This window comes from Danio rerio, chromosome 16, assembly GCF_052040795.2.
Source record: "Danio rerio strain M-AB ecotype USA chromosome 16, GRCz13ab, whole genome shotgun sequence".
Lineage (NCBI taxonomy): Eukaryota > Metazoa > Chordata > Actinopteri > Cypriniformes > Danionidae > Danio > Danio rerio.
The window spans coordinates 12,305,918-12,333,874 of record NC_141036.1 but is presented as its reverse complement, the minus strand read 5'-3'; the positions used below and the strand labels follow the sequence as shown (position 1 = coordinate 12,333,874).

The following is a 27,957-nucleotide window of genomic DNA, read 5'->3' as shown; positions in this document are numbered from 1 at the left end:
TGGCAATCATGATTCATTAATTTTAATTTTTTTTTTAAAATAATGTCAAGTTGTCATGAAAGACATCCCAAACATTGTCACCTGACGTGCTATGAATATAAAGGTTTAATTTATGATTGTGTTCAATATGAACACTCCCTATAAGTAAAGTGTTATCTGGTGAGACACAAAACGTTGATCTGGTCATTGATAAATTACTAACTCTAATCAAACGAAATGCTGAAAGAAAAAAAAATGCAGCCTACGCTTCAATAGCCTAGAAATAATTCAGTCACAAGATGGTGCTAAACCATCAAGAACAGCTGTGTGACCAGTTCATCGTAGTACCCGGATGAGTAGCACCTGTTCGTTATTTTTTTTCAGCGGTTGTTATCTGGGAAAACTTGGAATGTACAGTAAGTAACGTTATTCCAGAGAGCTGTGTTATAAAGCCTGTTAAAAGCATGAAGCCACAAGTTACTAATTCTTAAAAATGTTAACAATAATTCAAGCTAGCAGCATGTGAAACAGAATTAATGTTATCCATGTTAAAAACATAGGCTACTAGAAATGGGCTAGCAACATGTTAACCGTGCTAGCCACGTGCTAAAATGTTAACTGGATGATTGTTCATGCTGTTTTTTTTTTACTGTGAAAGTGTAACTTTTACTTAAGTAAAAGTTATGTATGCACAAATAAACTATCTGTTTTGTTTTTCTGTGATGACAGAACAGCCGCCATTTCTCCATTCAATAACAGTACATGTTATAGGAGATAAGGTAACAAATAAAATCTTATCATAGTATAAGTAATCTCATACACTGATAATGATATGCATCATGATGATATTGTACAGTTTATGTAAATTCTATCAATAGTTTATATTTATTAAGCACATGTAAGCAACTATTTCTTTTTTACTTTTTCAGCTATACACAAGAAATTATTCATGCATATGTATAATATTATTTAAACTTAAGTGCAAATGTTTGATTGACAATGTAGAAATATAAAATAAATATTATTTATATATATATATATATATATATATATATATATATATATATATATATATATATATATATATATATATATATATATATATAAACTTTAATAGCGAAATGATTACAGGTCCAACATAAACAAATGCTAAACGAAATGCAAAATGTATTGCACTTTCAAGATTCAAGGATCATTTTTTCAATAATGTAAATTAGTTTTTTGTCTGCATCCTCATAATGGCATCTCATATTGTGATTATTTCGAATTATGAAAAATAATCAAAAACTTATGTGTCTACTAAAACGATAAAAGGTAGTAAACAATACTTTTTATTTTGTCCATACGACATAGATCTTGTCAAATCAGCTCTAATAAATGTAAAGTTTTAGCTTTCAACAGATAAAGCTGCAAAAATATATTTTCAAAAAGGCGGCAACACCGAAGCTCCAAAAAAGCCGTTTATTAAATTGCCATTAAAAATACCATTTATTAAATTAAGAAGGCTAATACAAGGCATGTAATGTTTCGAACACACCGGCTCTTCATCAGACAGTCCTCAGTTATATTCACTGTCTGATGAAGAGCCGGTGTTCTATATCATAGATCTATACAACAGGATCTATATCGTATGGACAAAATAAAAAGTATTGTTACCTACACATGCTCTTTTAGTAGACACAATAGTCTATAGTTATTTTTGAATACATATTGTTTGAACTTTTTGCTGTTAAGCTGAGCCCCATTTAAAGTAATGTGTGTGTTTTTGTGTATTTTTTCAACAGATAAAGTTGATGGTGAAATGTAATAATCAGAAAAAGAATCAGGTTTTTCCATAGTACTTGTTTTATTGGCCCGAATAAGCAGAAGAAAAAAAAAATACATGACACTATCAGTGCACTATCCCAAAAATCAAAATCTAACACTAAACTTAACAAACGAAGCTTCCTCAGACACTCTCACTAAAACTTGTCGAATCTATCTAGAGGTTGTAAACCACATTTTATAAAAGTGAAAATATCATTCAGTGTAGCCTGAAGTCATTGTATACTCGATCTTGCGTAACTATTTTGGCAACCTCCGTCGTTCGGTTTTGATAGCACAGGATGCGTTTAGATATCAGTAAGCTTTATTCAACTAATGTTGAAAGTCTTGTTTCATATGCTACATTGTTAATATGCTGTTAACACACCCATGTGTGAATGGAAACAAAAATTACCTCACAAAATCACCAAAAATAGGTAATGGCTTTATAAATGCCCACGTTTGCAGTTAGCAATCCCTGAAAGACAAGATTTCTGTTATTGCGTGATTTCTTTGACAAGATTATTCTACAGATCAGCCCGTCTCTAAATGAGGTTTTCTTATTCATAATCGTTCTCGTTGTGACGCCACAGCAACCATATCGCTTTCCCTCCCTGCTTTTACCACTATTTCTCATAGTCCTGTTTCAGTTGTCCCCTTTACATTTTTACCCTGTCTTTGACATGTTGTGATTTTTGCCTCTCTTCGAGACATTGCGTTAGTTCCAGATCTTCAGGAAGCTGTCCCATGATCCTGTGCAGCAGGCCATCCCGTCAGGAGTCACACCGATGCAGCTCACTCTGTTGTCATGACCAGACAGCACTCCTAGAAAGCACAAACAACACACAGGACTGATTCAATAACTGCAGGTACATTCAGTGTCTGAAATTGAAAATTGAAATTGAAATTGAAATTTTTCAGCTTTTTATCAAATGGTTGTATTTTTTGTCATTGATCTTAATGTCTTAAAGGCCATAACAATATAACAGTTTCTGCAAAAGGCATTTTATATAGCTGAAAATACATTTATTTCTTGTTCATTCCTTGTTTGAATTATTACTGTGTAATCAAAATGTCGTATTTTACTTTCCTTTTGAAAAATTTGATTTAATTTAAATCTAAAAGCCCCTAAATAGAAGTATTTCTTAATCAAACAAGTACTTTTTTACATTAATTGTGGTTATCAAAATGTGTTACCATAAATCTTGTCAACTGTTACTGTATCTTACTGTGATTTTAAACTGATGGATTTACTATGTATGATACAGACACTGTGGTTTGAAGTAGGACTACACGATTTGGAGAAACAAATCGACTTCCGATTTATCTGATAAAAATTATCTGATAAAAATCTGATTTAAAATGTGATTTACTATACTTTCATAAAAGAGCTGCAGGTTTAATGTGGTGGTTTTAACAGCACCAAAGAAAGAGCAAGCATAATCACAAAGTACACTACGCTATGCTTTTGTTTATTTAAAACCATTTTTTCCAATAAAGTTGTCATAACAAATTAAGAAAATAACTCCATTATTTTAAATTAAATAAAATTAAATATATACAAAATCTCAAATAAAGATCTAAATAACCTTTAAAACCTTTACATTTAGATTGTGTTTTTCATATTAATTTTATCATGATTGATTTTTTTTTCACGGTGCACTGACACAGCACAACAATTCTTATATTTAAATGTATAATTAATAAATACATTTATAGTTATATACTATTTGTAAGCAGTCAGATAAATAAACTGTACCTTTAATTTTAACGGCTCATAAAAAACACTCTTTTTGAACGTATCAAACAAAACTCTAGTACATGCACAACAAAACGTGTGTTTTTAGCAATTAAATAAATGTAAATATTATCCCGCTTGCCTTTTGAGCGTTGTCAAGTATGTTTTTAAACACCTATGATAGGTCATTTGCTGCATCCCAATTCGCATACTTATACAAAGACCTAAAAGTATTAACTTTTTTTGTAAGGGAAAAATATAGGCTGCGTCCAAAACCGCCTACTACCCAGTAGGTACTGCATTCGAATTTAAACATACTAATCGGCCGCTAAAAAAGGATGTTCCATACAGTATAAATGTGAGTAGTATGAATGGAATTTGGATATTCTACATCTGCCATTTTGTCATGGTCACGTGACCTACCTGCAGCAGTTGCGTCGCTTCACTCCCATTTATGAATTCTACCGGGACATCATGGCATAGCACAGCGTGCGTGGGATGCGCACTTCAGAATTTTGCCAGAAGTAGTAAGTCATCTGGGTACTTCACAGATACTGAAGCTGCATACCAAATGGCAGACCATGCACTCATGCACTATGTACTTATGCACTTACACACTCTGTAGCATAGTATATGTATGTAGTGTCATCCCAAATGGCACACTAATGTTTTTTTACTAAGCGGAAATTCAACCCGTGTCCCAGATGACGTTTGACGGTTGCCAAATCAGTGAAATAAATGACCAAAGTACCAAATAATACTTGTGATGAGTATTGTCGAATTTTCCATCGGGAGGCGCAATAATCACTCTCGTAGGAGAATTTCGCTTTCACCATCCATCCAAAAAAAATAAAGTAATCCAACATGTGCACCCCATAGCTCCGCCTCTTCCGCTGCGTGAGCAGAACTGTGGTCGTTGAGTGTGTGAAGTGTCTAACATTACACACTGCATTTTACCGGCTGAATGAGTGCATCATTCATAGCCGGCAGCTAGCTCTCTTCAACTCTCACATGGTCGCCCACTGAAGCTAAGCAGGGCTGCGCCCGGTCAGTAGCTGGATGGGAGTTGCTGCCGGAAGTGGTGTTAGTGAGGCCAGCAGGGGGCGCCCAACCTGCGGTCTGTGTGGGTCCTAATGCCCCAGTATAGTAAAGGGGACGCTATACTGCTCAGCCGTCTTTCGGATGAGACCTTAAACCGAGGTCCTGACTCTCTGTGGTCTTTACAAATCCCAGGATGTCCTTTGAAAAGAATAGGGGTTTAACCCCGGCATCCTGGCCAAATCTGCCCACTGGCCTCTGTCCATCATGGCCTCCTAACCATCCCCATATTCAATTGGCTTCATCACTCTGTCTCCTCTCCACCAATCAGCTGGTGCGTGGTGTGTGGTCTGGCGCAAAATGGCTACCGTCGCGTCATCCAGGTGGATGCTGCAATCCCCCCCATTGTGTAAAGCGCTATATAAATGTAAGGAATTATTATTATTATTATTATCATCCGGGAACTTAAAGTGCACTTATTTTTTTAGAGTTTTCACTGTGAACGCACTACTTACACTATAATACTACAAAATGGTGTAGAATAGTGCTTAACTATGCGATTTGGGACGCAACTTGATTTTTGAATTGTGAGAATTTGAATATACTACTCAGTTTGCATACTGATTTTAGCGTACTACATAGTATGAAAGTATGCGGTTTTGGACGCAGCCATATACTTTTGAGTGAGTTACAGAAGAGTATACTAGATTTGGGAAATGCTATTTCTCATTAACAGATCACTATGTTGCTTAGTTACGAGCTCTGTCAATCATCCACACATCATCCACATTTCTGTCTTGTTTAATTTCCTACCTTAATGAAGAAGCAGCAGCAGGTTAATCTCCCATTCACAAGTGTTTTATGCAGAGAAATCTTTTCAGGTTTTTGGATAATTATTCAGATTCAGAAGTTAATTTCCAAACACGTCGCTATATAAGTTATATAGCGATTTAAATATTTTCCAGTGGGCTAAACGCATATTTTCCAGAGTTCTAAACGCATTCACGTCCAACGTGCAATGTATTGTGGGCAATTTTAGCGGTTAGAGTATGGACGCTTCTACACTTACATTTTTTACCGGAAATAGTAAACCATCCGGGTACCTTTGGCATACTCTTTTCAACATACTATGATTGGGACATACTAATTCTATTTTCAAAAACTATTTATGACAGATAGTATGCAAATTGGGACAGCAATTGGTTTCCTGCACTCAACAGAAAGGGCTGTGATTGGCTCTAACGGTTAGCGCGGCTTTGGCATTATTCACCGATGAGTGACACAGATACGGATAGACGACCGCGGTTGCAGTCTATAATGTGCGGATATCATAGCTGATCCATCACAGAGGGGAAAACTTGCGCTGCAGAGTAACACTTGTGTGTGTGGATGCGGTGCATTCCATTTAAAATCGATTAATCGGGCAGGCATATTTTTGAAGCACTAAAAGGTATTTGCGTCTTGCTGATTTCATGCAAAAAGTTCTTGCATCAAGAGTGAGTTTTTAAAACATGCATCAAAAGAGCACAGAATTTATCATGAATCCCACAATGGGTCAACATATTTTTACCATGGTTTTACTAGTGCCATAAATGTTTTTAGCTAAAAAGTGTTAAATAATTAATCCCATTACCAATGAAGAGTAACAGAGTTGACAAATGACACTATTATGATTTTTTTTTTATATAAAAAAGGAAGTGAAGATTTTAGCAAGCACTAACTATTTATATTATTATTATTGCATGTATTATTAAAATTGAATTTCTCAATTAGATTATTAATGAATGTCCTCAACATGATACTAAAAAGAAACACTTTTTTTGCATCTAGAACATCTCAAACTGGATTCCTGGAGGGCCGCAGCTCTGCACAGTTTTGCTCCAACCCTAATCAAACACAACTGATCCAACTAATGAAGGTGTTTAAGACTACTAGGTGTGAGTTGGATTGTGGTTGGAGCAAAACTATGCAGAGCTGTGGCCTTCCAGGAATTTGAGACCACTGATCTAGAACAATCTTAATTTTAATAGTCTCTGTGAGGTTTCTTACCGACTCTCTCTGACTTAAGTGAATCCCAAATGTTGCAGTTGAAGTCATCGTATCCGGCAAGGATGAGTCTTCCGGAGAGGGACGGAGCGATGGATGTCACGCCGCACATGATGCTGGTGTCCTGGTATGTGATGAGCTCCTGGTCTGAGCGCAGGTCGTACAACTTGCAGGAAGCATCGTCTGAACCTGTGATCACTGCATTGCCGTTGGGGAAAAACTGAAAGGCAACACAGAGAGAAAAAAATATATATTTACTGGCATGCTGAAAATAAACATGTATAAGACGCAAAATGCGGATTGGCCCTGGTTTTGAACTATTGATAATTTACTGTCACAGCCCTTCATTGCTGTTTGCTTTCTCTTGCATTTTGGATACAATATTGATTCATTTCACAGATTTCTCAAATTTGTTTTTGCAGTCACAGAGGATTTTTTAAAGATTGTTTGTAGATGGCACACAACCAATTCTTATAATCATATTTTGGCTTATTTTCCATCCGATTTCTATGGTAGTCATTTTTAACCTCGAAAACCTTGAAGTTTATTTAACAACCAATTACACTGTTAAGTCATTACCTTATTTTTTTTGTTTGTTTTCAAAACTGATGCTAATTGCCATAAAAGTCACTATGTTTCTAACTATTCCAATGAAAGTCAGTGTGAAATCAAAATGTAAATATTTTATTTTGCAATTGCAGAATGTATTGTTCAGTTGAACAATTAATCTTTGCAAGATAATCCACTGGAAAGAAGCTTGATTTTAATCATCTTCAGTCAAAATCTGGCCATTTTCTTCTGAGTTTGGAGTGGTGGTCTAGCGCTGTCAGTTTAACGGCTTCAACCACAATATTCTTAACCACATCCCTCTTACCATTAGTTAGCCACAAACCCTTTTCACATGATGTCATGCAGTGTGCGGCTTCACTCCACGCGGTGTATCGTTACTTCCGATCTACACAGAACTCCCCATAGAGAACACATCGGTCCAGTACGCTGTATATTTACTACAGATACAGTGAGACTGTGACTACTACTGTTTTCTGTTGTCTGCATTCTGGGTGAGATGTCTGACATCTAAGCCAGATTTCCATTTCAACTGAGAAAATGGGACTTTAAACGGAGTGTAGTGCTTTGTGTTGCTGTCTTTATGGCAGATGAAGTTGGTATAGACTACCATGGTAGTAAGGTATGGAGTAGGTATTTTATTCATGAACAAAACATATCTATGTCTATTTAATATCTAAATTAAATGAAATAGAACAACAGTGTTTTATGTGACTCATAATCAAACAAAATCATATTAAAAATTAGAAGACTGCATTTTAATTCATTATTATTAGATTATAAAATTATTTGTAACATTATTAATTAAAAGCGAGTACTACTATCACATTAATCCCATCCAGTAGGTTGGGGTAAGACACTGTCTTAATTCATTCAAATGGAGAAACTGAACAAAACATTAGTAGATCAGTAAATACAAATGATGACACCGATTGCAAACCAGATGGCATACTTACCAGGTGCAAGCCTATGTGAAGATTTAATAAAGATTTTACTTGTGCTGGAACATTTACATATAACAAATAATTAAATTTATATTCATAGCAGCGTCAAAGCGAAAATAAATTCATTATTGATTAAATAATATAAAACTTAATTAAATAAACTAAATTGATAAGTAAAAAGGTTGCAAACATATACATTTCTTGAGAAACAATAGCTTATTCCTATTCTTAATAACTAAAAGTATCATTTTCAAACTCACAAAGCAGCTCAGTATTGAAAGCGAAACATTTGGGCACATGCCCAATACTTGAAAAAGTCTTAAATCACTAGGTGCAATGTTAATATTTTCACTTGTAAATTTTCCAGAGAAGTCTCTCATTCACTCAAAGGTAAACCGGAACTAAAAATACAGTGTTGCCGATAGAGGAAAAGTGAAGTGACGTCGAAAGGGTCTATGAGGTGTGCAAAAAGAAAAGCTTTCAGTTTGACGCACACTAACATACATATTTTTATTTATGTATGTTTGTGTTCTTCAAACTGAAACAACTTCTGGTTCATGTGGAATTAAAGCTACGAGTTTTTACATATCAAAACTAGGGCTGTGGGACATCACAGAAAAATAGCATATTTAAAATGTTATACAATTTTTTAAAAAAAAGTTATAATAACTAACATCGTTCATGTTATTTTAGGAAAAAAGAAGCATCGCTACAACTTCTGAAATAAAAACAACCATGATTTGCTGTAGCGTAAAACAAATTAGACTTTTTAAAGTGTAAAGATACAAAAATTGCTTATGTAAATATTACCACCACCACCACCACTTTGCTCACTAGTATTGTTTTGTCAACCTGAAAACATCAAGTTAAAATCATGTAAACAAAATACTTGAAACAATCTATGTCTTTGTTTTTTTTTCTGTTTTTTTAAGCATGGCGATAGTCATTGATATGGCGATAGTCATTCTCAATATTTTGATAGCTTCTATATATTGCGCAGTGCTAATTAAAGCAAAAATAGTTTATTTCTTCTTATAGGGTATTTGCTTCAGTATTTCTGTAGGTGTGCGTTTCTTATGGGTTTGCTGGTCAGTTTTACCCCAATGGCGTTGATGTCACTCTCGTGTCCACCGAAGGTCTGTCTGCACTGGCCTTCACGGATGTCCCACAGTTTGGCAGTGAAGTCACAAGCCCCTGAGATGAAGGTGTTAAAGTCTGGAGACACGGCGAGGGACATACAGTCTCCCAGATGACCTGCAAACACCGTCTTCTGTGATCCTGTCTCGATGTCCCACAGAACACTGGGAAAAAGGACAGATGTCATGGTAAGAAAACAGCATTCTGTCTCTTCTTTACAGTCAGATTGTGTTTTAGTGAATGTACCAGGTACAGTCTCCAGAGCTGGTGATGATCTCACTGTCACTCAGAAAACGGCAGCAGGACAGGTAACCTGATCAAACAAGACTCAAGACTCAGATTCACATCATAAACTTTTAAAAAATACAGGGATAATTATTTTAAAGTATTTCATGTGCTAGATATTGTTCTTGTGTATTCCAAACTGGAAGTAGTAGAAAGCAATAAAGAATTTTTATACATCATTACGAAACTTAAGTTCATAACTGGGTTTTACTTAATTCGTAAGCATGATAATATATATTTTTCACTCAACTATACTTCAGAAAAACAGGTTGTCCCTCCTTATTTTAGTTCATTTGATTCTCTGATTCAAAGAGTCCATTCAGAGTGTTTCTCCAGTTAAAGATTCAGTGATTCAAATGATCCAGTAAGAAAACATCTCCAGTCAGAAATTCACTGATTCACATGATCCATTCAGAAAACAACTACAGTTAAAGATTCAGTGATTCAAATGATCCAGTCAGAAAACATCTCCAGTCAGAAATTCACTGATTCACATGATCCATTCAGAAAACAACTACAGTTAAAGATTCAGTGATTCAAATGATCCAGTCAGAAAACATCTCCAGTCAGAAATTCACTGATTCACATGATCCATTCAGAAAACAACTACAGTTAAAGATTCAGTGAATCAAATGATCCAGTCAGAAAACATCTCCAGTCAGAAATTCACTGATTCAAATGATCCATTCAGAAAACATCTCCAGTCAATGATTCACTCATTCAAATGGTCTAGTCATTGAGCATCTACAATTAAAGATTCTGTGATTTAAATGATCCAGTCAGAAAATGTATGCAGTTATAGATTCATTGATTCAAATGATCAAGTCAGTAAACATGTCCAGTTAAAAATTTACTGATTCAAATGATTGAGTCAGAAAACATTTTTGTTTAATGGTTTACTGATTCAGATGTTCAAGTGAGTAAACATGTCCAGTAAAGATCCAAATTATTCAAATGATCCAGTCAAAAAACATAGAGTTAAAGATTCACTGATTCAAACGATCAAGTCACTGAATATGTCCAGTTAATGATTCACTGATTCAAATGGTCAAGTCAGAAAATGTCTCCAGTTAATGATTCCCTTACTCAAATGATTAAATCAGTTAACATGTCCAGTTAAAGATTCACTGATTTGAAGGATTAAGTCAGTAAAGATCTACAGTCAAAGATTTACTTCAAATAATTCAGTCAGAAAATGTCTCCAGTTAAAGATTCATTGATTAAAGGATGTGGTCAGAGCAAGTCTAGGTAAAATCCTGTGTGTCCACGACGGAATGAAATTTAAGTTACTAATGTAAAATTTTAGGTTAATCTTTATTTTTGTAAATAAAAATCATATTTATGCCACAATTGTCTTTTTTTTTGTTAAGTAAATTAGTTGAAAAACTAAACAAAATGTTAAAATAACACATCAATGGAGTTGGATAAGTGCTGCCACGTATAACAGATATTAAACTAGTGTAATTTGATAGACATTTAGATCATATAATTCAATATTTTCTTGAAAAATAGGAATTATTCTGTCTTTTTAATTTAAAATTTTAATATCAGTTAATTTATTATCATGAAACCTTTGAGAAGCAGAGCTTAATACTTTCACTAAATAATATTTTATCAGGGTATCTCTCCTGTAATGTTTGATTTGTGTACCTCGTCCATCGCTGCAAACTGGTTCTCATAGTGGTGTGAATAATAAATATTTTGAGTTGTTCTTCTCACCTGTATGTGCTGCGAGCTCACGCATGACCTTCACGTTTCCATCTTTGGCCTTCAGGTTGTAAATGGAGCACATGTTGTCAAGTCCTCCACAGGCCACCATGTTCCCTGAAGGTGCGTATGAACATGTCATCACCCATGAGGACTTCAGTGGGATTGCATGCACCTACGCCAAAGTCAGGAGCAGTGGTTAGTTAATAGTAAACAGATTTAGAATTAGTGATTATATGTACATAGAGCTTTATTTCACCTTTGTAAATATGAGTACATGTTTGAAAAGTTGCATGAAAAACATATATATATTTTTTAAGTTTTCTATACAAGATGTAATATTCATGCCAATAGTTTGTAATGCCACTTTGTGAAATGCATCTGCAAATAAGCAGCAGGGTGGCACAGTGGGTAGCACAATCGCCTCACAACAAGAAGGACGCTGGTTCGATCCTCGGCTGAGTTAGTTGGCATTTCTGTGGAGTTTGCATGTTCTTCCCTTGTTGGCGTGGGTTTTCTCCGGGTGCTCCGGTTACCCCCACTAGTCCAAAAGCATGTGGTAAAGGTGAATTGGGTAAGCTAAATTGTCCGTAGTGTATGCGTGTGAATTATTGTGTATGGATGTTTCCCAGTGATGGGTTGCAGCTGGAATGGCATCCGCTGCGTAAATCATATGTTGGATAAGTTGGCGGTTCATTCCACTGTGGCGACCCCAGATTAATAAAGGGACTAAGCCAAAAAGAAAATAAACAAATGAATCTATGCACCATTATTGCTTTTGTCATAAAGTACTCGCTCATCAAGTACTCGCTCTTAGCTATAGACTGAACATGTAATGCACATGTCCTTGACACAGCACATTTTTAGCAAAATCATGTTTAAAAAAAAAAAATCCTCTCTGAAACCACTTTTCAAATGTTTGTGTTTTGACCTCACTAAACACAGTTGTTATGTAAATAAATGGCCAAAGTACATAAAAAGTGCTTAAATTGTTTAGACACTTTTCAATCTGGTTTTCAGTGCTCTTATAAAGATAATTAATGATATCCGCCTGAATGCAGATTCAGGCAAACTAACAGTGCTGGTATTGCTAGATCTCAGTGCCGCATTTGACACTGTCGATCACAGCATACTTCTGGGTAGGCTGGAAAACTGGGTTGGGCTGTCTAGGACAGTCGTCAAATGGTTCAGATCTTACCTTGAAGGGAGAGGTTACTACTCAGTATAGATGACCATAGGTCAAGGTGGACACCCATGACACGTGGAGTCCCACAAGGCTCGATTCTGGCACCTCTCCTGTTCAACTTTTATATGCTCCCTCTGAGCCAAATAATGAGAAAGAACCAAATTTTCTACCACAGCTATGCTGATGACACTCAGATCTACTACCCTTACTGCCTAAGGACCACAGCCCTGTTGACACCCTTTGGAAATGCATTGATGAAATAAACAGTTTTAAAACTTTCTTCAGTTAGACAAAGAGAAAACTGAAGTCATTGCGTTTGGGAACAAGGATGAGGTTCTCAAGGTGAATGCGCACTTTAGCACTAAAGGTCAAACAACAAAAAATAAGGTCAAGAATCTTGGTATGACTCTAGAGTCAGATCTGAGTTTCAATAGTCATATCGAAGCAGTTAGTAAATCAGCATATTATCATCTCAAAAACATTGCAAGAATCAGATGCTTTTTTTCCAGAGAAAAACTTGTTCATGCTTTTGTCATCAGCAGGGTGGATTACTGTAATGGCCTCATCACTGGCCTTCCCAAAAAGACAATCAGACATTTGAAGCTCATCCAGAATGCTGTTTACTGTTTTCTCTTTAGTGAAGCATTTAGTTTTTCCACTTATAAAGTCCGCCATGTAAATAGCAAATGCGCTATGGTGCAACGCAACTGACTCTTAAAGGGAATGGGAGATGAGACTCTGATTGGTTTATTCTCAAAACACACCTATAACTCATTAAGAGAATAAGCTCAACCCTGTATGACCATGTGCCACAGCGCAAAACGGATTTTTCCCGTTCTATATAGCAAAAGTGGATTCTAACACGCCCTTAATGCTTTTGGGACCTGCGATTTGGACTTTGCGCCTGGATTGTCAAAATAGAGCCCGTAGGCTACTATCCACAATCTCTCTGACTGGTTTTTTGGACTATTCCCCTGGATTAGATAATTTTTCTGAAACGCAGTGAAAACACCAGCCTGGACAAGGAGCATTTTTATTATAAAATGTCATTTTAAAGCAAAAACGTATTAGTGTAAACACAGCCTTAGTTAAAAATGGGGTCATGAAAACAGCTTTATTCATAAATTAATGGACATTCAATCCTGAAAACTCTCGTTTTGCATATAACAAACAGGAAAACAGACATTGTGGCTATTCAGTATTTGATGCATTTCTACATGATGAATAAACTATAAATTAATAGGTTAATGGAATATTCAACTATTGAAAATAAACACATTATGGAAGTCTATTAGGTATAGACACTTTTGCAGTTCATGTTGTCATTGCAATGCCATGTCTGTTGCGCAGTTAAGAGCAGTTAAGAGGGACACTGCATGTCCCTCCGCCCTTACCACTCTTGACGTTGGAGCAGCCAGGAGGTATAAGGCGATTCCTCAGGACAAGCACGCCATTGCGGTCAATCTTTGTCCACGTGGCGCCTGATCTTGGCGCCTGTCCGCCTCGTCTCCCGTCCAAAGCCTGTAGGTTGTCTGTCTCCCTCAGATCCAGAGCTTACAAAGCTCTGTGCCAGGCTTTTTCCGCCTTGCATGATATGACCACCTACAAGCGCTACCAAGCACAGGCGCTGGCCCAGCTGCACGAGGGTGGGTCTGACCCAAGCTTGCTTTACGAGCTCCGCACCGCAACTGACTATGCTCTTCTGACCACTAAGTCCGCTGCGTGTGCGTTGGGGAGGACGATGTCCACATAAGTGGTCCATGAGCGCCACCTTTGGCTAAACCTGGCTGATATGCGCGAAGTCGACAAAGTCCACTTTCTTGACTCTCCCATATTCCAGGCTTGCCTGTTCGGCAACACCGTCGATGAATTCAACAAGGGATTCAAGGCGGTGAAAGAGCAGTCTGATGCGATGGCTAATGTCATCTATCAGCGGGACCGTAATGCCCGCTCCACCCGCCGAGCCATCCGCATTTGCTGCTCCTTGCCTATGGTGCCCGCCTACGAGAGCTGCCCCGCCTGCACCTCCAGCGAAGCGGGCACATCGAGCACCTCGGAAGCAGGCAGCTTCCAGCTCCCAGGTTCTGTGAATTTCGCCAGTGGCTTACAGGCACTAGGAGGATGGTCTCCTTTCTCCCACCCCTCGAGCCTCCCCCTCCGGAGCTTAGGTGCGAGGTGAGAGTGAATCTCTCGCCTCCAGCTCTTTTGCGGGACCCTCGCGCTTCCCGGATCAGCACACCCACTCCGCGCTGAGTCCATAACGAGAGCTCTGCCTGCCTGTTTAGCGCGGGCAAACCCTTCGCGGTGGCTCATATGCACAATCAGACTCGGCTATGCGATTCAATTGCAAAACAGCCCCACAAGTTCACGGGTGTATATTACACCAGGATCAGCCCCCTGTCTGCCCTTGTCTTGCAAGAGGAGATTGCTCTCCTCCTGGCGAAGGATGGAATCAAGCCGGTCCCTCCAGCTGAGATGGAGAGCGGGTTTTACAGCCCGTACTTAATCAGAATGCTTGCGCAGAAGCACATCCTCCGGTAAGATCATTCTCAGGATTGGTTTGCAGCAATAGACCTGAAGGACGCGTACTTCTATGCCTCCATTCTTCCACGCCACCATCAGTTTTTGCGGTTTGCGTTCGAATGTCAATCTTGGCAATACAAATTCCTCCCCTTCGGGCTCTCTCTGTCACCGCGGGTCTTCACCAAGCTTACAAAGGGTGCCTTAGCGTACTCCATTATCTTGACGACTGGCTAATTTTAGGCCACTCTCGGGACCAATTGATTATGCACAGAGACAAAGTGCTCCGGGACCTCCACCCATTGGGGCTTCAGGTCAACCGAGAAAAGAGCAAACTCGCCCCCGTACAGAGAATCTCTTTTCTCGGGCTGGAGATGGACTCAGTCACCATGACAGTGTGTCTCTGCTGAGAGCACGCTCAGCTAATGCTGTACTGTCTGAGAGAGTTCGACAGCAAAATAGTGGTCCCACTGAAATTATTTCAGAGGCTCCTGGGGCATATGGCATCTGCAGCTGCTGTCACGTGGCTCGGATTACTCCATATGTGACCACGTCAGCACTGGCTTCACGATCGAGTCCCCAGATGCGTATGGCATGCGGGCACACACCGAGTCACTGTTGCTGCCGTCAGCCCTTGAAATGACTCCTCGTTCCTACAGGCCAGTGTTGCGGGCATGCAGCTGTGAGCCTATAGAAAGGAATCCAGTTTCATTGGCATATCAATCGCCTAGAGCTGTTGGCAATGTTCCTCGCTCTCCACCATTTTTTTCTGGTGCTGGTGCAGCAGCACTTGCTGGTCAGGACGAACAGCACGGCGGCGTTGGCATATATCAACTGCATGGGAGGTATTCGCTCTCACCGCATGTCTCAGCTCGTCTGCCGTCTGCTCCTATGGAGTCATACGCGGCTGAAATCGATGCGCGTCATTCACATTCCAGGGGAGCTCAACCATGCAACCGGCGCGCTCTCACGCCAGCCTTTACGTCCCAGATAATGGAGACTTCACCCCGAGTCTGTTCAGCTGATATTGGCGCGATTCGAGGAAGCCCAGATTGATCTGTTTGCTTCCCCCGAGAACGTTCATTACCAGTTGTTGTTTTTTTCCCCTGACAGAGGGCTCTCTCGGCACGAATGCACTGGCCCACAGCTGGCCTCGGGGCATGCGCAAATATTCGTTTCCCCCGGTGAGCCTGCTCGCACAGTTACTATGCAAGGTCAGGGAGGACGAGGAGCAGGTCTTGCTAGTTGCGGCCCTCTGGCCCAACCGGACCTGGATGTCAGAGCTTTCCCTCCCCTGGCAGATCCCTTTGAGAGAGGACCTCCTCTCTCAGGAACAGGGCACCATCTGGCACCCTCGCCCCGATTTTTGGAACCTCCACATGTGGTCCTTAGATGTGAGAAAGACTTAGGTAACCTATCGACTACGGTGTTTAATTACATCACTCAGGCGTAGGTGCCCCCTCCATGAGGCACACCTACGCCCTAAAGTGGAGTCTATTCACTGAAAGGTGCGTCTCTCACAGAGAATACCCCCCGAAAATTGTAAGATCAGCGTTGTGCTTTCTTTTCTCCAAGAAAAAATGGAGAGCAGGCTGTCGCCCTCCACACTCAAAGTTTACATGGCTGCCATCTCCGCCCTTTATGATGCGGTGGCTGGCAGCACTGTGGGAAGGCATAACCTCATCATCCGGTAGGCAAATACATCCACCCCGCCCCCTTCTCATGCCCTCTTGGGATCTCGCCCTCGTTCTCACGAGCCTGCGTTTAGATCCCTTCGAACCACTTGACTTAGTATCTTTAAGATTTCTGTCCCTGAAGACAGCTCTGCTGGTCACATTGGCATCGATTAAGAGGGTATTTCGGGGGCATTTTTGGAGGCATTTTTGGTCAGTAACTCTTGCCTGGAATTCAGGCCGGTATACTCTCACATTGTCCTGAGACTCCTCCTGGGATATGTGCCCAAGGTTCCTACCACACCGTTTAAAGAACAGGTAGTGAGCCTGCAAGCACTGCCCCAAGGAGGCAGACCCAGCCCTTTCATTACTTTGTCCAGTTTTTCAAATTTATCTGGACCGCACTCAGAGCTTTACATCATCTGAGCAGCTCTTCATCTGTAATAGTGGTTGGCAGCAGGGAAGTGCCGTATCAAAACAGAGGTTGGCTCACTGGATAGTGAATGTCATCTCCCTCGCTTACCAGAGCCAGGGCAAGCTGTGTCCCCCAGGAGTGCATGCGCAATCCACTTGGAGCATTGCATCCTCTTGGGCGCGTGCACGCGACGCCTCTCTAACAGACATCTGTAAAGCTGCAGGCTGGGCGAAAGCTAATACATTTGCAAGGTTTTACAATCTGCAAGTGGACCTAGTTTCCTCAGGGGTATTAGCTAACCCTTTGTGATTAAGGAAGCAACTTGGTTAAGGTGTTGATACACGCTTGCTGCGCCATTCTCCCTAACACAGAGATATGTGCGCTTATTCACTCTGTCAGTAAGTTCCCCACTAAGGTGAGCCCTGCAGATTCCTCCGAGGCCCCCAGCACTGACTCAGCAGAGAAGTCACTCGCTGGCCCATTACGTTGTAGGTCTGCCTTTTGGTCAGCCCGCGTTTTGGGTATAGGTGCCCGCAATGCGTGATCCCCACTAGGCGATCCCATATGCTACTCAGCCACGGTGCAGTCCCCCCTCACAGGCGGACCCATGTCTTCCCTCTCCGCTAACCATCTTATTATATGCGTACTCTCCCTTCTCAGGGCTAGTCGATATGTTTTGCCATCATATCTTCCCATTTGGGTAGCAGGTGGCCACAACTAGCCCCTATCGGGACGGCATGCTTACCCAACATACTGTCGTATTAAATTCCTAGAAATTATCTAGACGTTTACGGCTCCCGAAAAATATATCTAAATCCCTAAATCTTCTTTGAAGTGGGATAAGTAAGGGCCAGGGATCATGTTGGAAGACCGTGCCTCTCTATGATGCAGGAGCGCTCACGCTATGCCTGGCTATCCTCTCATCAGAAGCGAAGGTAAGGTGCAGCCATTATGGCGTTTTCCAGACATTTCCCCATACGTGGATTAAATCCACTTATAGCTCACAAGTTCTCCATCCAAAGGGGAACGCTCTGGTTACTAAAGTAACCCTCGGGGAACAGAAATGCTGTATTGCATAGCCATAATGATTGTACCTTAGCTGTAGGTATCAGTCTCTTCAGGGCTAATAAAGAATGTGTCATCTTGCTTCTGCTGTGCTTTTCTGCTAAATTAGTTGCAACAAGCATCAGGTGCGCAAGCTGACGCTGCCAATTCATTTGGCATTTCATTGGCCCGTTACATACTCTTTCAGACGATTGGCTTTCTGAACGAAATCCCCATACATGGATTAAATTCACTTATAGCATTTCCGTTTTCCTCCTCGGGGAACGAGGGTTACTTTAGTAACTTTAGTAACCTGAGCGTTTTTCTCATTGACAACTTCTTTTTTCAACTTTATCATATTTGCAATTAGCTTTCTCTAAGGCCCCGTTTACACTAGTGCGTTTTAGTTTTGCTACAGTTACACCCTCCGTCCACGCCGGAGTTCTCGAGTGCCGAAAACGAAGCGTTTTGAAAACGCTGGTGAGGCCATTTTCATTCTGATACGCTGCTGCTCCGTCTCAGTGTGGATGAGAAAAAACGGAGACATCTGAAAACGGAGGCGGGACTGCTGAGATTCGCTACCTGATTGGGGCTTTTGTGTCATTGCGTATCCTTCTCTTATTCGTCAAGCCCCTTTCACATGACTATAACACATGGCTTTAACGCTACCGGAAGACAGTACTGTAAACAACAACATGGGCACAGATATGGGAGCATTGTTTGCACTATTGTCTGTTTTAGGCGCCATTGTGCAGTCATTCATTTGTTACGTTTAGTAACAACTCGACCTCGTCGTCTGTCCACAAAAATACCTCTTTTGCTTTCTTTGCCATCGCGTTTAATGTTCAACCGGCGTTTGTTGACTAACAATAACCAAATGCCGAGCGAGACAAATGCTTTCTGTTTATACTAGAACGCTCATGCCCACAGTGCGCAAATGGTCACGTGATGTACGTTTTTGGTGACGTAGTGTGGACGGAGATATGTTCAGACGCTAGGTGAAACGCTAGTGTGGACGCGGATCATTTTTGATCTAAAATGCCGTTTTAAAACTAAAACGCACTAGTGTAAACGGGGCCTTAACGGGTCATGAAAACCCCCATTTCAGCTGGGTGTTTCTCAGGAAAGTGGGTGTGTCTAGCTCTGTTTAGGTGGGAGTGTCGGGGGAGGGAAAATGGGAAGGGTTTGAATAAAAACGGGAGTTGCCATTTGTGCATGCGCTGCTGACCGAGAAAAAACAAACACACAAGCAGGGGAGAAAGACAGTGGGTTTAATTACGGTGAAATGTTTGATACTGCACGTCGTATAAGAGGAAAAAACTCTGCATTTCTCTGTAACTCAGATGCACTCAGTAGGTCAGAAAGTTGTGTGTGTAGACTATCCTGTCACAAAATGCGAAAATTAAACATGACGGTCGGCAAAAGTTTGCTTACAGTGTTTACGTGTTTACACACAGAGAGCAGCATTTACAGCGGATCTTTCAGTCCATAATACTGTAGTGATGTTAATGTAAACCAGCTAACTTAGAAATCATTTTGACTAAGGTCTGCCTTTAAACACTGAAAGAGTACTGCTGACCATACGAACTATAACTTTGCCATCTGAATGAACAAAGAAAGGGCGCTGATCTCACACACTTAACAAATCTGTAGACAGGACAATCAGCACATACTGGAGCTGCGTCTTTTTTAAGGGAGACGAGCAGCAAATCCGGATTTCACCGTTTCCAGATGAGATAAATTAAGATAAATTACTCTTGAGTAAAAAAATGTTCCAAACAAACGAATTTCTGCCGTGCGTCGCTATCACGGATCCACCCGTGAGTCCAGCAGCGCTCTCATAGAGAGAAAATGAAAATAAAACTTTCACAGCAGCACATTATAAACACAACCCTCACTGACAACCCGTATCTCCAAACAATTCTTATTCTTTTCCCTCTACTTTTGGCAACACGATGTGTGTCATCTCTCTGCCGCCTGAACATTGTTTTAGGTACAGTCTTCAAAGCTAGCATGGATATTAATGTATACATACATACGCATACATAATGGAGCGCGCTGATTGGTTTGAACCAAGCCATACTCATGAATCAATGCAGAACACTCAGAGACGTAATACGGGACTCCCAGGTACAGACGTCCAGTCTTGCTGGAATACACGCTAAGATCTCATGGCCATGACGCAGCTTCAAAAATTAATTTTCACTTTTTTGTGAAATATATGTGTCCTAATGAGTTTTTAGCAGAGTGGGACATATATATGACTGTCAACAGCTCAAAAAATGTGTTTTGGTGTTTCATGACTCTTTAAGCGTATCTTTATCATCTGTGATCCAGTTTTCTACTGTGGTTTAAAGTTAGTAAAAAAATATAAATACACATTAAATGACCACAGGCTATTGGGAAGTGTCATAACCCAGCGTCTCCTGCTTCAGAAAGAACTGGAACAGCCTCAGCTCTGCTTTCGTGCTTCATGTCATTTAAATGCGTCTCCTCCCTGTTGCACACAATGTGGCCAGTGCCAGCTACTGATTTTCTTAATAGCCAGCACCAGAACGATTTGCATTTAAATGTCATGACAGCAGCTCCAGGTTAAAGCAACAGACTTTGTCATTTATTATATCTGTAATGACAGCCTCAGAGGCTTTGTAGCTTTAATGCATTCAAAAAAATTGTATGAGTACCTTATTGGTGGTGTAGCTGTCCCATACAATCAGTTTACCGTCCTGAGAAGCACTGACGCACAGTCTGGGAGAGAAAAAAAGCATACATCAGGTTAGAAAATAAAAATATTGTTGGATTAGAGATTACAGATCATTTTAAGTTTATTTCAGTTTTGAATAGCTTAATTGCTAATGTAACATTTCCAAACTTTCCCTTCAGCATTTTTAACTTTAAATTTCTCTCATCTAACATTGATTGTATGACTAGTTATGGCTAAATATGTTAGTATATGACTTAATATGACTAGTTTTTATTCATATTTGTGACCATGCATTGAAAATGAATGATAAACAGAAAAAGCCCCAGCCTCCAAACCAGTGTTTATTTGAGCATCAAGACACTATTATAGATTTTTTTTTTTTAAATCTCTTTATTTAAATTGCCATTTTATTTTAATTTACATTTTTAATTAGTTTATTTTAATAATTTTTTTTTATTTTAGTTAGCGGTTTAGTGGGGTTTTATTTGTAATTATCTGTATAGTTTATATTAATCTGATTATGTTAGTAAATAAAAATGAAATATTTCTGCACAACTAGCTAAAAATATTGATGTAAATATGAAATATATTGTTGTAATCTATTATATTCCACTTAATCATAATTCATATACTTTCCTTGCTGCAGTGTAAAAAATATATGATCAATTAGTCATGACAACATATGTTTTTAGTTAATTGTAACTTATTAAACTAAGTTAATCATGTTTAACTAAATTTTATAAGATACGCATGCTTTTTTTAAAGTCAGTTTAATACAATATATGTTCAAATGACTCAAAGTTAATCTCATTCATCTTAAAAATTTAGGGCAACCAATGATTTTCAATGTGGTGATGAACATGAAAAGTAAAATTAATTTAACTCATTAGAATCTCATTGAAAATATCTACTTATAGAATCGTGCATTTCACTTATATTTGCCTAAATACAAATCTTGTAAAAAAAAAAAGAAAAAAAAGCATATGTTTAAGTGCTGTTTATGTAACCTATGTGCTTGTAGTCTCTAGTACATTATGTTCAATATTTGCATATAGTACAGATATCAGGTTTCTGGACTTTACTTTGAGTCTGTCCCCCAATGCATGGCATAGATTTTGGCCAGATGTCCTCTCAATGTCTTTCTGGTCTTTAGCTGGACACGTCCCACCACAGCCGTCCCGGCCACATGATCCTGCAGTGTAAGGTCCTGCACGGTTTTACGAGCTGCCTATAGAAATCAGACAATATACACATAACAGCTGATCTGTATCAAGAAATTCAATTCTGAGATTTTGTAAAGTTAATTACTACAATAAGGGTCCTTGATGCTAATTGGTCAGTGACTATTTTAACAATAAAGCGATTGGATACTAAATGAGAAGAGTTGGCAAAGGACCTCATGCAGGGAATCAAACTCGGGTCGGCATGAACAACACAGAACCGGAACGTCGGTGCATTTAACTTAGGGTATTTGTGCCGATTGTAAAATGTACTTTACTAAAACAAAAAACAAAAAGTTGAATATATAAATATATACGTGATCTCTGATGGCATTATGTTCCTGTCAAAAAAAAGTCTTCTGTGTGTGTGTATGCAGTGGCAAGTAGTTTCCTAATGCAAAGGCAATACTAAGTAAGGTTTCTGTATACTGTAAAAAATGCTGGGTTCCACACAATCGATTTGTGTTGGGATAACATGAAGGAATTAAGTAAAGAAATTAAGTGGATTAAACATAAAACAATTAAGTTGTCCCAATGAAATCTTAAGAATTGTGTTGTTTTAGCTCAGTTTAAATAAATAGTTTGAACAAGCAATAAAATATTTTTGGGAGTGTACGGTATGTTCATTGCGGTATACTGTTTAGTTTTATTTCTATAAGGGTAAACTCGTGCCAAAATATTTTGATCATGGCTGGCTGCAGTAGGTGTCATAAAACACAACCTTTCTCGATGTAAACACATTTGAGGTAAACTGAAAGATGTTTTTCTATCATTTTTGGTTCTTATCACAGGATGTATGGTCAAGCCTTCTTTTTTAAGGTTTGCTTTTTGTTTGGCAATTATTTAGAGCTGCATCTAAATTTTTCCAAAATGTTAATAGTAAGTCAATTTTAATTTTTGTGTGAACCATTCCTTTACGTCCATACTAACTGAATCCAATAAAAAATCCAATCAAGAACTGAACTGAATCAAAATATGTGTTTGCAAATCAAAATTTTAGTCTGCAAGAGTGTGGGCGGGACTTTGCTACGATGCTCTCCGCTCATGATCATTACTGCACAGGCGCTGGAGATAAAATGACATGTTCAGTCCAAATGACTTTGTTGAAACCACATCACCTTTTTTTTGTCTTAGACTCTTTTCTGGAACATCTGACATCACTAATTTCCTAGTATAATATATAATGTGAGCCTAGTAGTTTGTTCGAATTCCCAATGTCTCGAGTATTTGAGAAGCGGTTAGTAAGAAGTGCCCAGATGTTCTACTACTTTAACCTTCTGCAAGATTTTGAAGTGTGCATTCAATAGATTGTACTTTTATAACAGATATAAAGTTCAACTTCAAGCGTAGTATGTACTAAAGACTGTAGAATACACAAGGCATGTCACTTGTATCTTTTTGAATGGGGAAAAGTGTAACGGTCAACATGGTGAATAAAGCCCCGCCTACTAGTACAGGAGCCAATCATCGATTGCTATATGGCAAATAAAGCTCGCCTTCTAGTACAGGAACCAATCATAAATCACTATAGCCAGACCATTTTCTAGGGGAGGGGCTTGGACCAGACATGAGTTAATGCAGATTTTGTGTGATTTGGACATTAAGAAATGAAACTAAAGAGACAGCTGTTGTTTAATTTTATTGGTGATTTCCAATATGAAATTCAGTAGTAAGCTTGACAAGCAGTTTTGGAGAATTTGATGTTTCCCCATTTAGACAGAATGCCTGAACATACTGCCCATAAGCGTTTCAAAGATGGCTGCCGATTGAAGTGACTTGCCTTAAAGGGACTTTGTATGTACTCGGTTTAGGATTTCAGATTTTTGTTTGTTTAAATTGAATATGTTGAGTCGCTACATTAAAGGGGTGCACAACTTATAGAATTGTAAACTTTGTTTTCTACGAGGGTGTTCATGTCATCAGTCTGTTTGCATTGTTGCTATGCAATGCATATGTGCCACAGTGCTTGTCTGGCTGTGGTTTACTGTTTTTATGCAGATAATTTTAGGAATAAGTAGTTATATCATTGTTGTGAGATATTGTTTGTGTGGTAAGTGGTACTGTTTTTGTAAGTACTCCATTGTAAATGAGCTGACACTTAATTTAGCTGTTTATGGCACAGGCTTTTGGACCTTATTTTGACTTTTAAATGATTAGTTCAACCAAAAATGTAAATTCTGACATTAATTACTTCCATGGCTTTCTAAACTCTTGAGACCTGCATTCATCTTCAAGACATAAATTAAGATATTTTAGATCCGAGCTCTCTTGTCCTCTATAGACAGCACACATGTGTTCTTGTGCTGAACCAATGAAGTCTCTTCGACAATGTATTTGGTTCCTTTTTCCAAATTTTAACCATTTCTGGACCGTTTTTGTCTATGGAGAATGAGAGAGCTTTCAGATTTCATCTCAAGCCACTTTTCCAGTTTTCATACCAAACCATTTTAAAAACAGTTAAATATGGTTCCAGTTGTGTTTCCACTTGAACCTGGATCAGCAGAGTGGCACAAATACAAACTGATCTCAGCACAGAATTCTAGGTACGGTTCACAACAGCGCCTATGTGTACAAGAAGTGCATTCTTTATATATTTAATTTTTGTTATTCAGCAAAGTAATTATCAGGAAAAAAGGAGTCCCAAAATTGTAAATATCTGATCATCGTCCATATTGCTATTTACATTACACAAACGTTATCTAGGCAATGGCTGACGCATTTGTATTGCATTCCCAAGAGTTTTGTTTTCAGCATTACAGTGGAAAATGAAACAGTTACGCGAACCATTCACCTAAATTATGGAAAAGCAACTTAAAATATCTTAATTTGTGTTCTGATGATGAATGAAGGAGATTGGAATGAAATGAGGGTGAATAATTAATAAAAGAAATAGCATTTTGGTGTGAACTAACCCTTAAAGAATAAATATTTGTAAAGTTACAAAAGTTCATGAAACTCTCACTTACAGTGATGTCATCCTTCAGCTTCTCCGCCTCCTTTCGCAGTTGCTCCATTTCACCCATGGCAACGGTTTTCAGGCACAGTCACCCAGAGACAGGAAGTGAGGTCAGTAAAGCAGAGAGAATGCTGGGAAAAACTCTCCTAAAAGTGAATATATATTTCATTGTTAGGCAATCATGACAGTGCAATTTATTTTACTGCTTGTGGGAAGAGCTCATTGCTGTTTATTTCACTCTAATACATCTTCAGTTGCCCTTACAAACTGCTATTTGCAATTCAAACTCTCCTCAATCTGGTTTGCAAATCCTCACAAATAGGGATGCATGCAAAATTTCATGTTCGCCACCACCACAAACATTCAAGGGCGTAATGAGTCCCATGTTCATACACCTGCTCTTACATAGTTTAGTGCATTAATGCATTATATTGATCTACAACACATTTGTTATGGGTAAATCCAAATGCTTATAGGGGGGGAACATTTGAACCTGATAACAATAATAATTACTGTGATTTGGAAACAAAAATAAGCATATTTACATTAGTATTGCTCAAATGTTTTAGTCATTGTTGAGTTTTTATTAATAATAAAAAAATAATTATTTAGTGATTAGTTATTTAGTAATTATTTATTTTTTATTTATTATTAATATTTTGTATTAATTATTTATTATTTATTTATAATTGATTATTTCGTTTTAATGGTAATTTTAGTTACAATTTAAGCTATTTCTTTTATTTATAATTTTTAAAATGTAGTAGTTATGGTAGTTTAAAAGTGTTTTTTCAGTGTTTAATGATTTAAACATTTATATTGTTTTGATTTTAAGTTATTTATTTTTTCTACATATTCTTTGTACTTTTTATAAAACAATTACAAATATGTCCCGTATAAACTACAAATATTTCCTATTTAAGCTTTAATTTCTGATATTTCTTCAGCATTCAGAAAGATTTATTACATATTCTTTCCAAAACAAATCACTGACATCCATATACTACACATTATTATTAGACTTTTTCACTAAATTGATCTAAAACTTGTTAAATTATCATTATAAATCAAGTATATTATGAAATAAAATGATAAATGTATGTAAATTTTAAGTTTTCCCAGTTTGCTTGTACAATTAATATCCTAATAGCCTCTTTAATTTACAAGAAATGTTAGAATTACTATCTGAAGTTATATAGCTGTACACTTTGAATATCTCTTCTTACCTTACAAAAGTCGATTAATACAAGCTATTTTCTTTAGTTTTGAATCTTTGCGTCTCTCCTGATGGCTCATGACCAAATGACTTTTGCCTAAAATTTGTTTGCCAGGTGAAAGCAAGAAAATAAAGGGTGTGGATGAGAGAGAGAGAGAGAGAGAGAGAGGTGGAGCGATAAAGTGATGAGAGCAAGATCTTCAATGAACAGCCAAATCTCCCTTTTCTGGAGCTGGAGGTGAGCACCATACCAGGAATTTTTTATATTTGTCATCAGTGTGAATTAAACGGCAAGGTGATGTTATTAACCATCAAGAGCTCGAGCACCAAACGCCATAACCAGAAAGAGACTAATGAGAGAGAGAGAGAGAGAGAGAGAGAGACTGAGTGAGTTTAAATCCACACTGCTGAGATTTTAAGGGAGGCCTTTTGAATCAAATCTGCTCTCATCCGATTATTGACTGCTCTTTGCATCTGGATAAGAGCTGCAGCAGAGATGGGGAGGGGGGAGAGATGGAGAGAAAGAGAGAGAGAGGGATCTAGGAATGAGTGTGAAAGTGTGGCCTGGCCATCATTTGAATATGAACCTCCTCAGATCGCATTGCTTAATGAAAGGTCTGCCAAAATAACATTAGTTTCTACAGTTTTTTATGCTTAAAAAGTCCTATAACTAATTGTTTATGGCCTGAATAAAATGAACATAATATCTAGGAGATGATTTATTGTTTTAAATATACTATGCTTACTTTAAACTAGGTTGTTTAAAATTATTACGAATATTGGTGCGTCAAATTAAAAACGTTACACTTGCGTTTCTACTTTAGAGTTTTGACTAACTATTGTAAAAAAAATACAAAGGAAAAGTGTGGGTGAGTTGATGTTCCATTTATCATTCAGTGCAAAAGATATATGGAAATAGCTTAAATATACTATGCTTACTTTAAACTAGGTTGTTTAAAATTATTACGAATATTGGTGCGTCAAATTAAAAACGTTACACTTGCGTTTCTACTTTAGAGTTTTGACTAACTATTGTAAAAAAAATACAAAGGAAAAGTGTGGGTGAGTTGATGTTCCATTTATCATTCAGTGCAAAAGATATATGGAAATAGCTTGTATTAATTAAAAAATAAAACACGTATTCTGACCATAAATGTATAAATAAATACTAAGTGTTATTTTATCTTAACTGATTAGAAACTTCCTGTTGACAGTGAAAGAGATTAAATCTAGTGGTTTAAAAAATACTGTTTTAAACTGTTATTTACAGTTTAAACTGTTTTAAATAGTGTTGTTAATATATTTACATGATTATTATAATAAATAGGCCAGACAAGAATTTTACTAAACAAACAATTCATGATGAATGACATTTTAAAGAATGTCTTCTGTAAATCATGGTACAAATAATCGATAGTCCTACTAATTTCTCTTAACAGGACATGTTTTAATGTTTGGGAAGCATGTTTTTAATGGATTTAAACCATAAAACTGATTGATATTTGTGTTATGCTTAAGTAATCTCAATATCGTTATTAGTATTTTAACTTTGCCATATTCATAAGCAAAAACTAAACCCATAAACAAACCCAAAATTAAAAGCCAAAAAAAAAAACCTTACTCACTTGTTACTTTTGGGTGTTCCTCCACTCTGTATTTCTTATCCCTTTGCGACTCAGTATCCACACTTGCTGTTTTCTCAGGACAATGTTCATTCAGATTTTCTGCCGTACGCACCTCCTGATCCCCGTCCCTCTCTCTCTGTGATGCTTTTGTGAT

At 38.1% G+C, this 27,957-nt stretch overlaps 1 protein-coding gene and 1 long non-coding RNA gene across 3 annotated transcripts; one reads left to right on the top strand and one right to left on the bottom strand.

The window, feature by feature from the left end:
- Window positions 1–133: 133 nt before the first annotated feature.
- Window positions 134–6,761, top strand: LOC147833290 (uncharacterized). Its single transcript, XR_015511160.1, has 3 exons — window positions 134–395; window positions 2,493–2,651; window positions 6,627–6,761. It is a non-coding gene; the product is annotated as an uncharacterized LOC147833290 (long non-coding RNA).
- Window positions 1,802–27,957, bottom strand: gnb3a (guanine nucleotide binding protein (G protein), beta polypeptide 3a). Of its 2 annotated transcripts, none has more exons than XM_087285595.1 (9): window positions 26,189–26,324; window positions 24,973–25,108; window positions 21,869–22,014; window positions 20,767–20,830; window positions 11,257–11,419; window positions 9,499–9,565; window positions 9,215–9,416; window positions 6,608–6,824; window positions 1,802–2,607 (listed from the first exon to the last, which is right to left on the bottom strand). In XM_087285595.1, exons 2-9 carry the CDS (start codon window positions 25,027–25,029, stop codon window positions 2,501–2,503), a joined length of 1,023 nt encoding a protein of 340 aa, XP_087141721.1. In that variant the 5' UTR covers window positions 25,030–25,108; window positions 26,189–26,324; the 3' UTR covers window positions 1,802–2,500.

Excerpts from the sequence above, each read along its gene's own strand:
- gnb3a (XM_087285595.1), bottom strand. The coding sequence starts at position 25,029 with ATGGGTGAAATGGAGCAACTGCGAAAGGAGGCGGAGAAGCTGAAGGAT. Across the intron at positions 6,825-9,214 it reads GTGACATCAACGCCATTGGG|TTTTTCCCCAACGGCAATGC; the intron begins GTAAAACTGACC and ends GTTGCCTTTCAG. Across the intron at positions 2,608-6,607 it reads ACTTAAGTCAGAGAGAGTCG|GAGTGCTGTCTGGTCATGAC; the intron begins GTAAGAAACCTC and ends TGTGCTTTCTAG.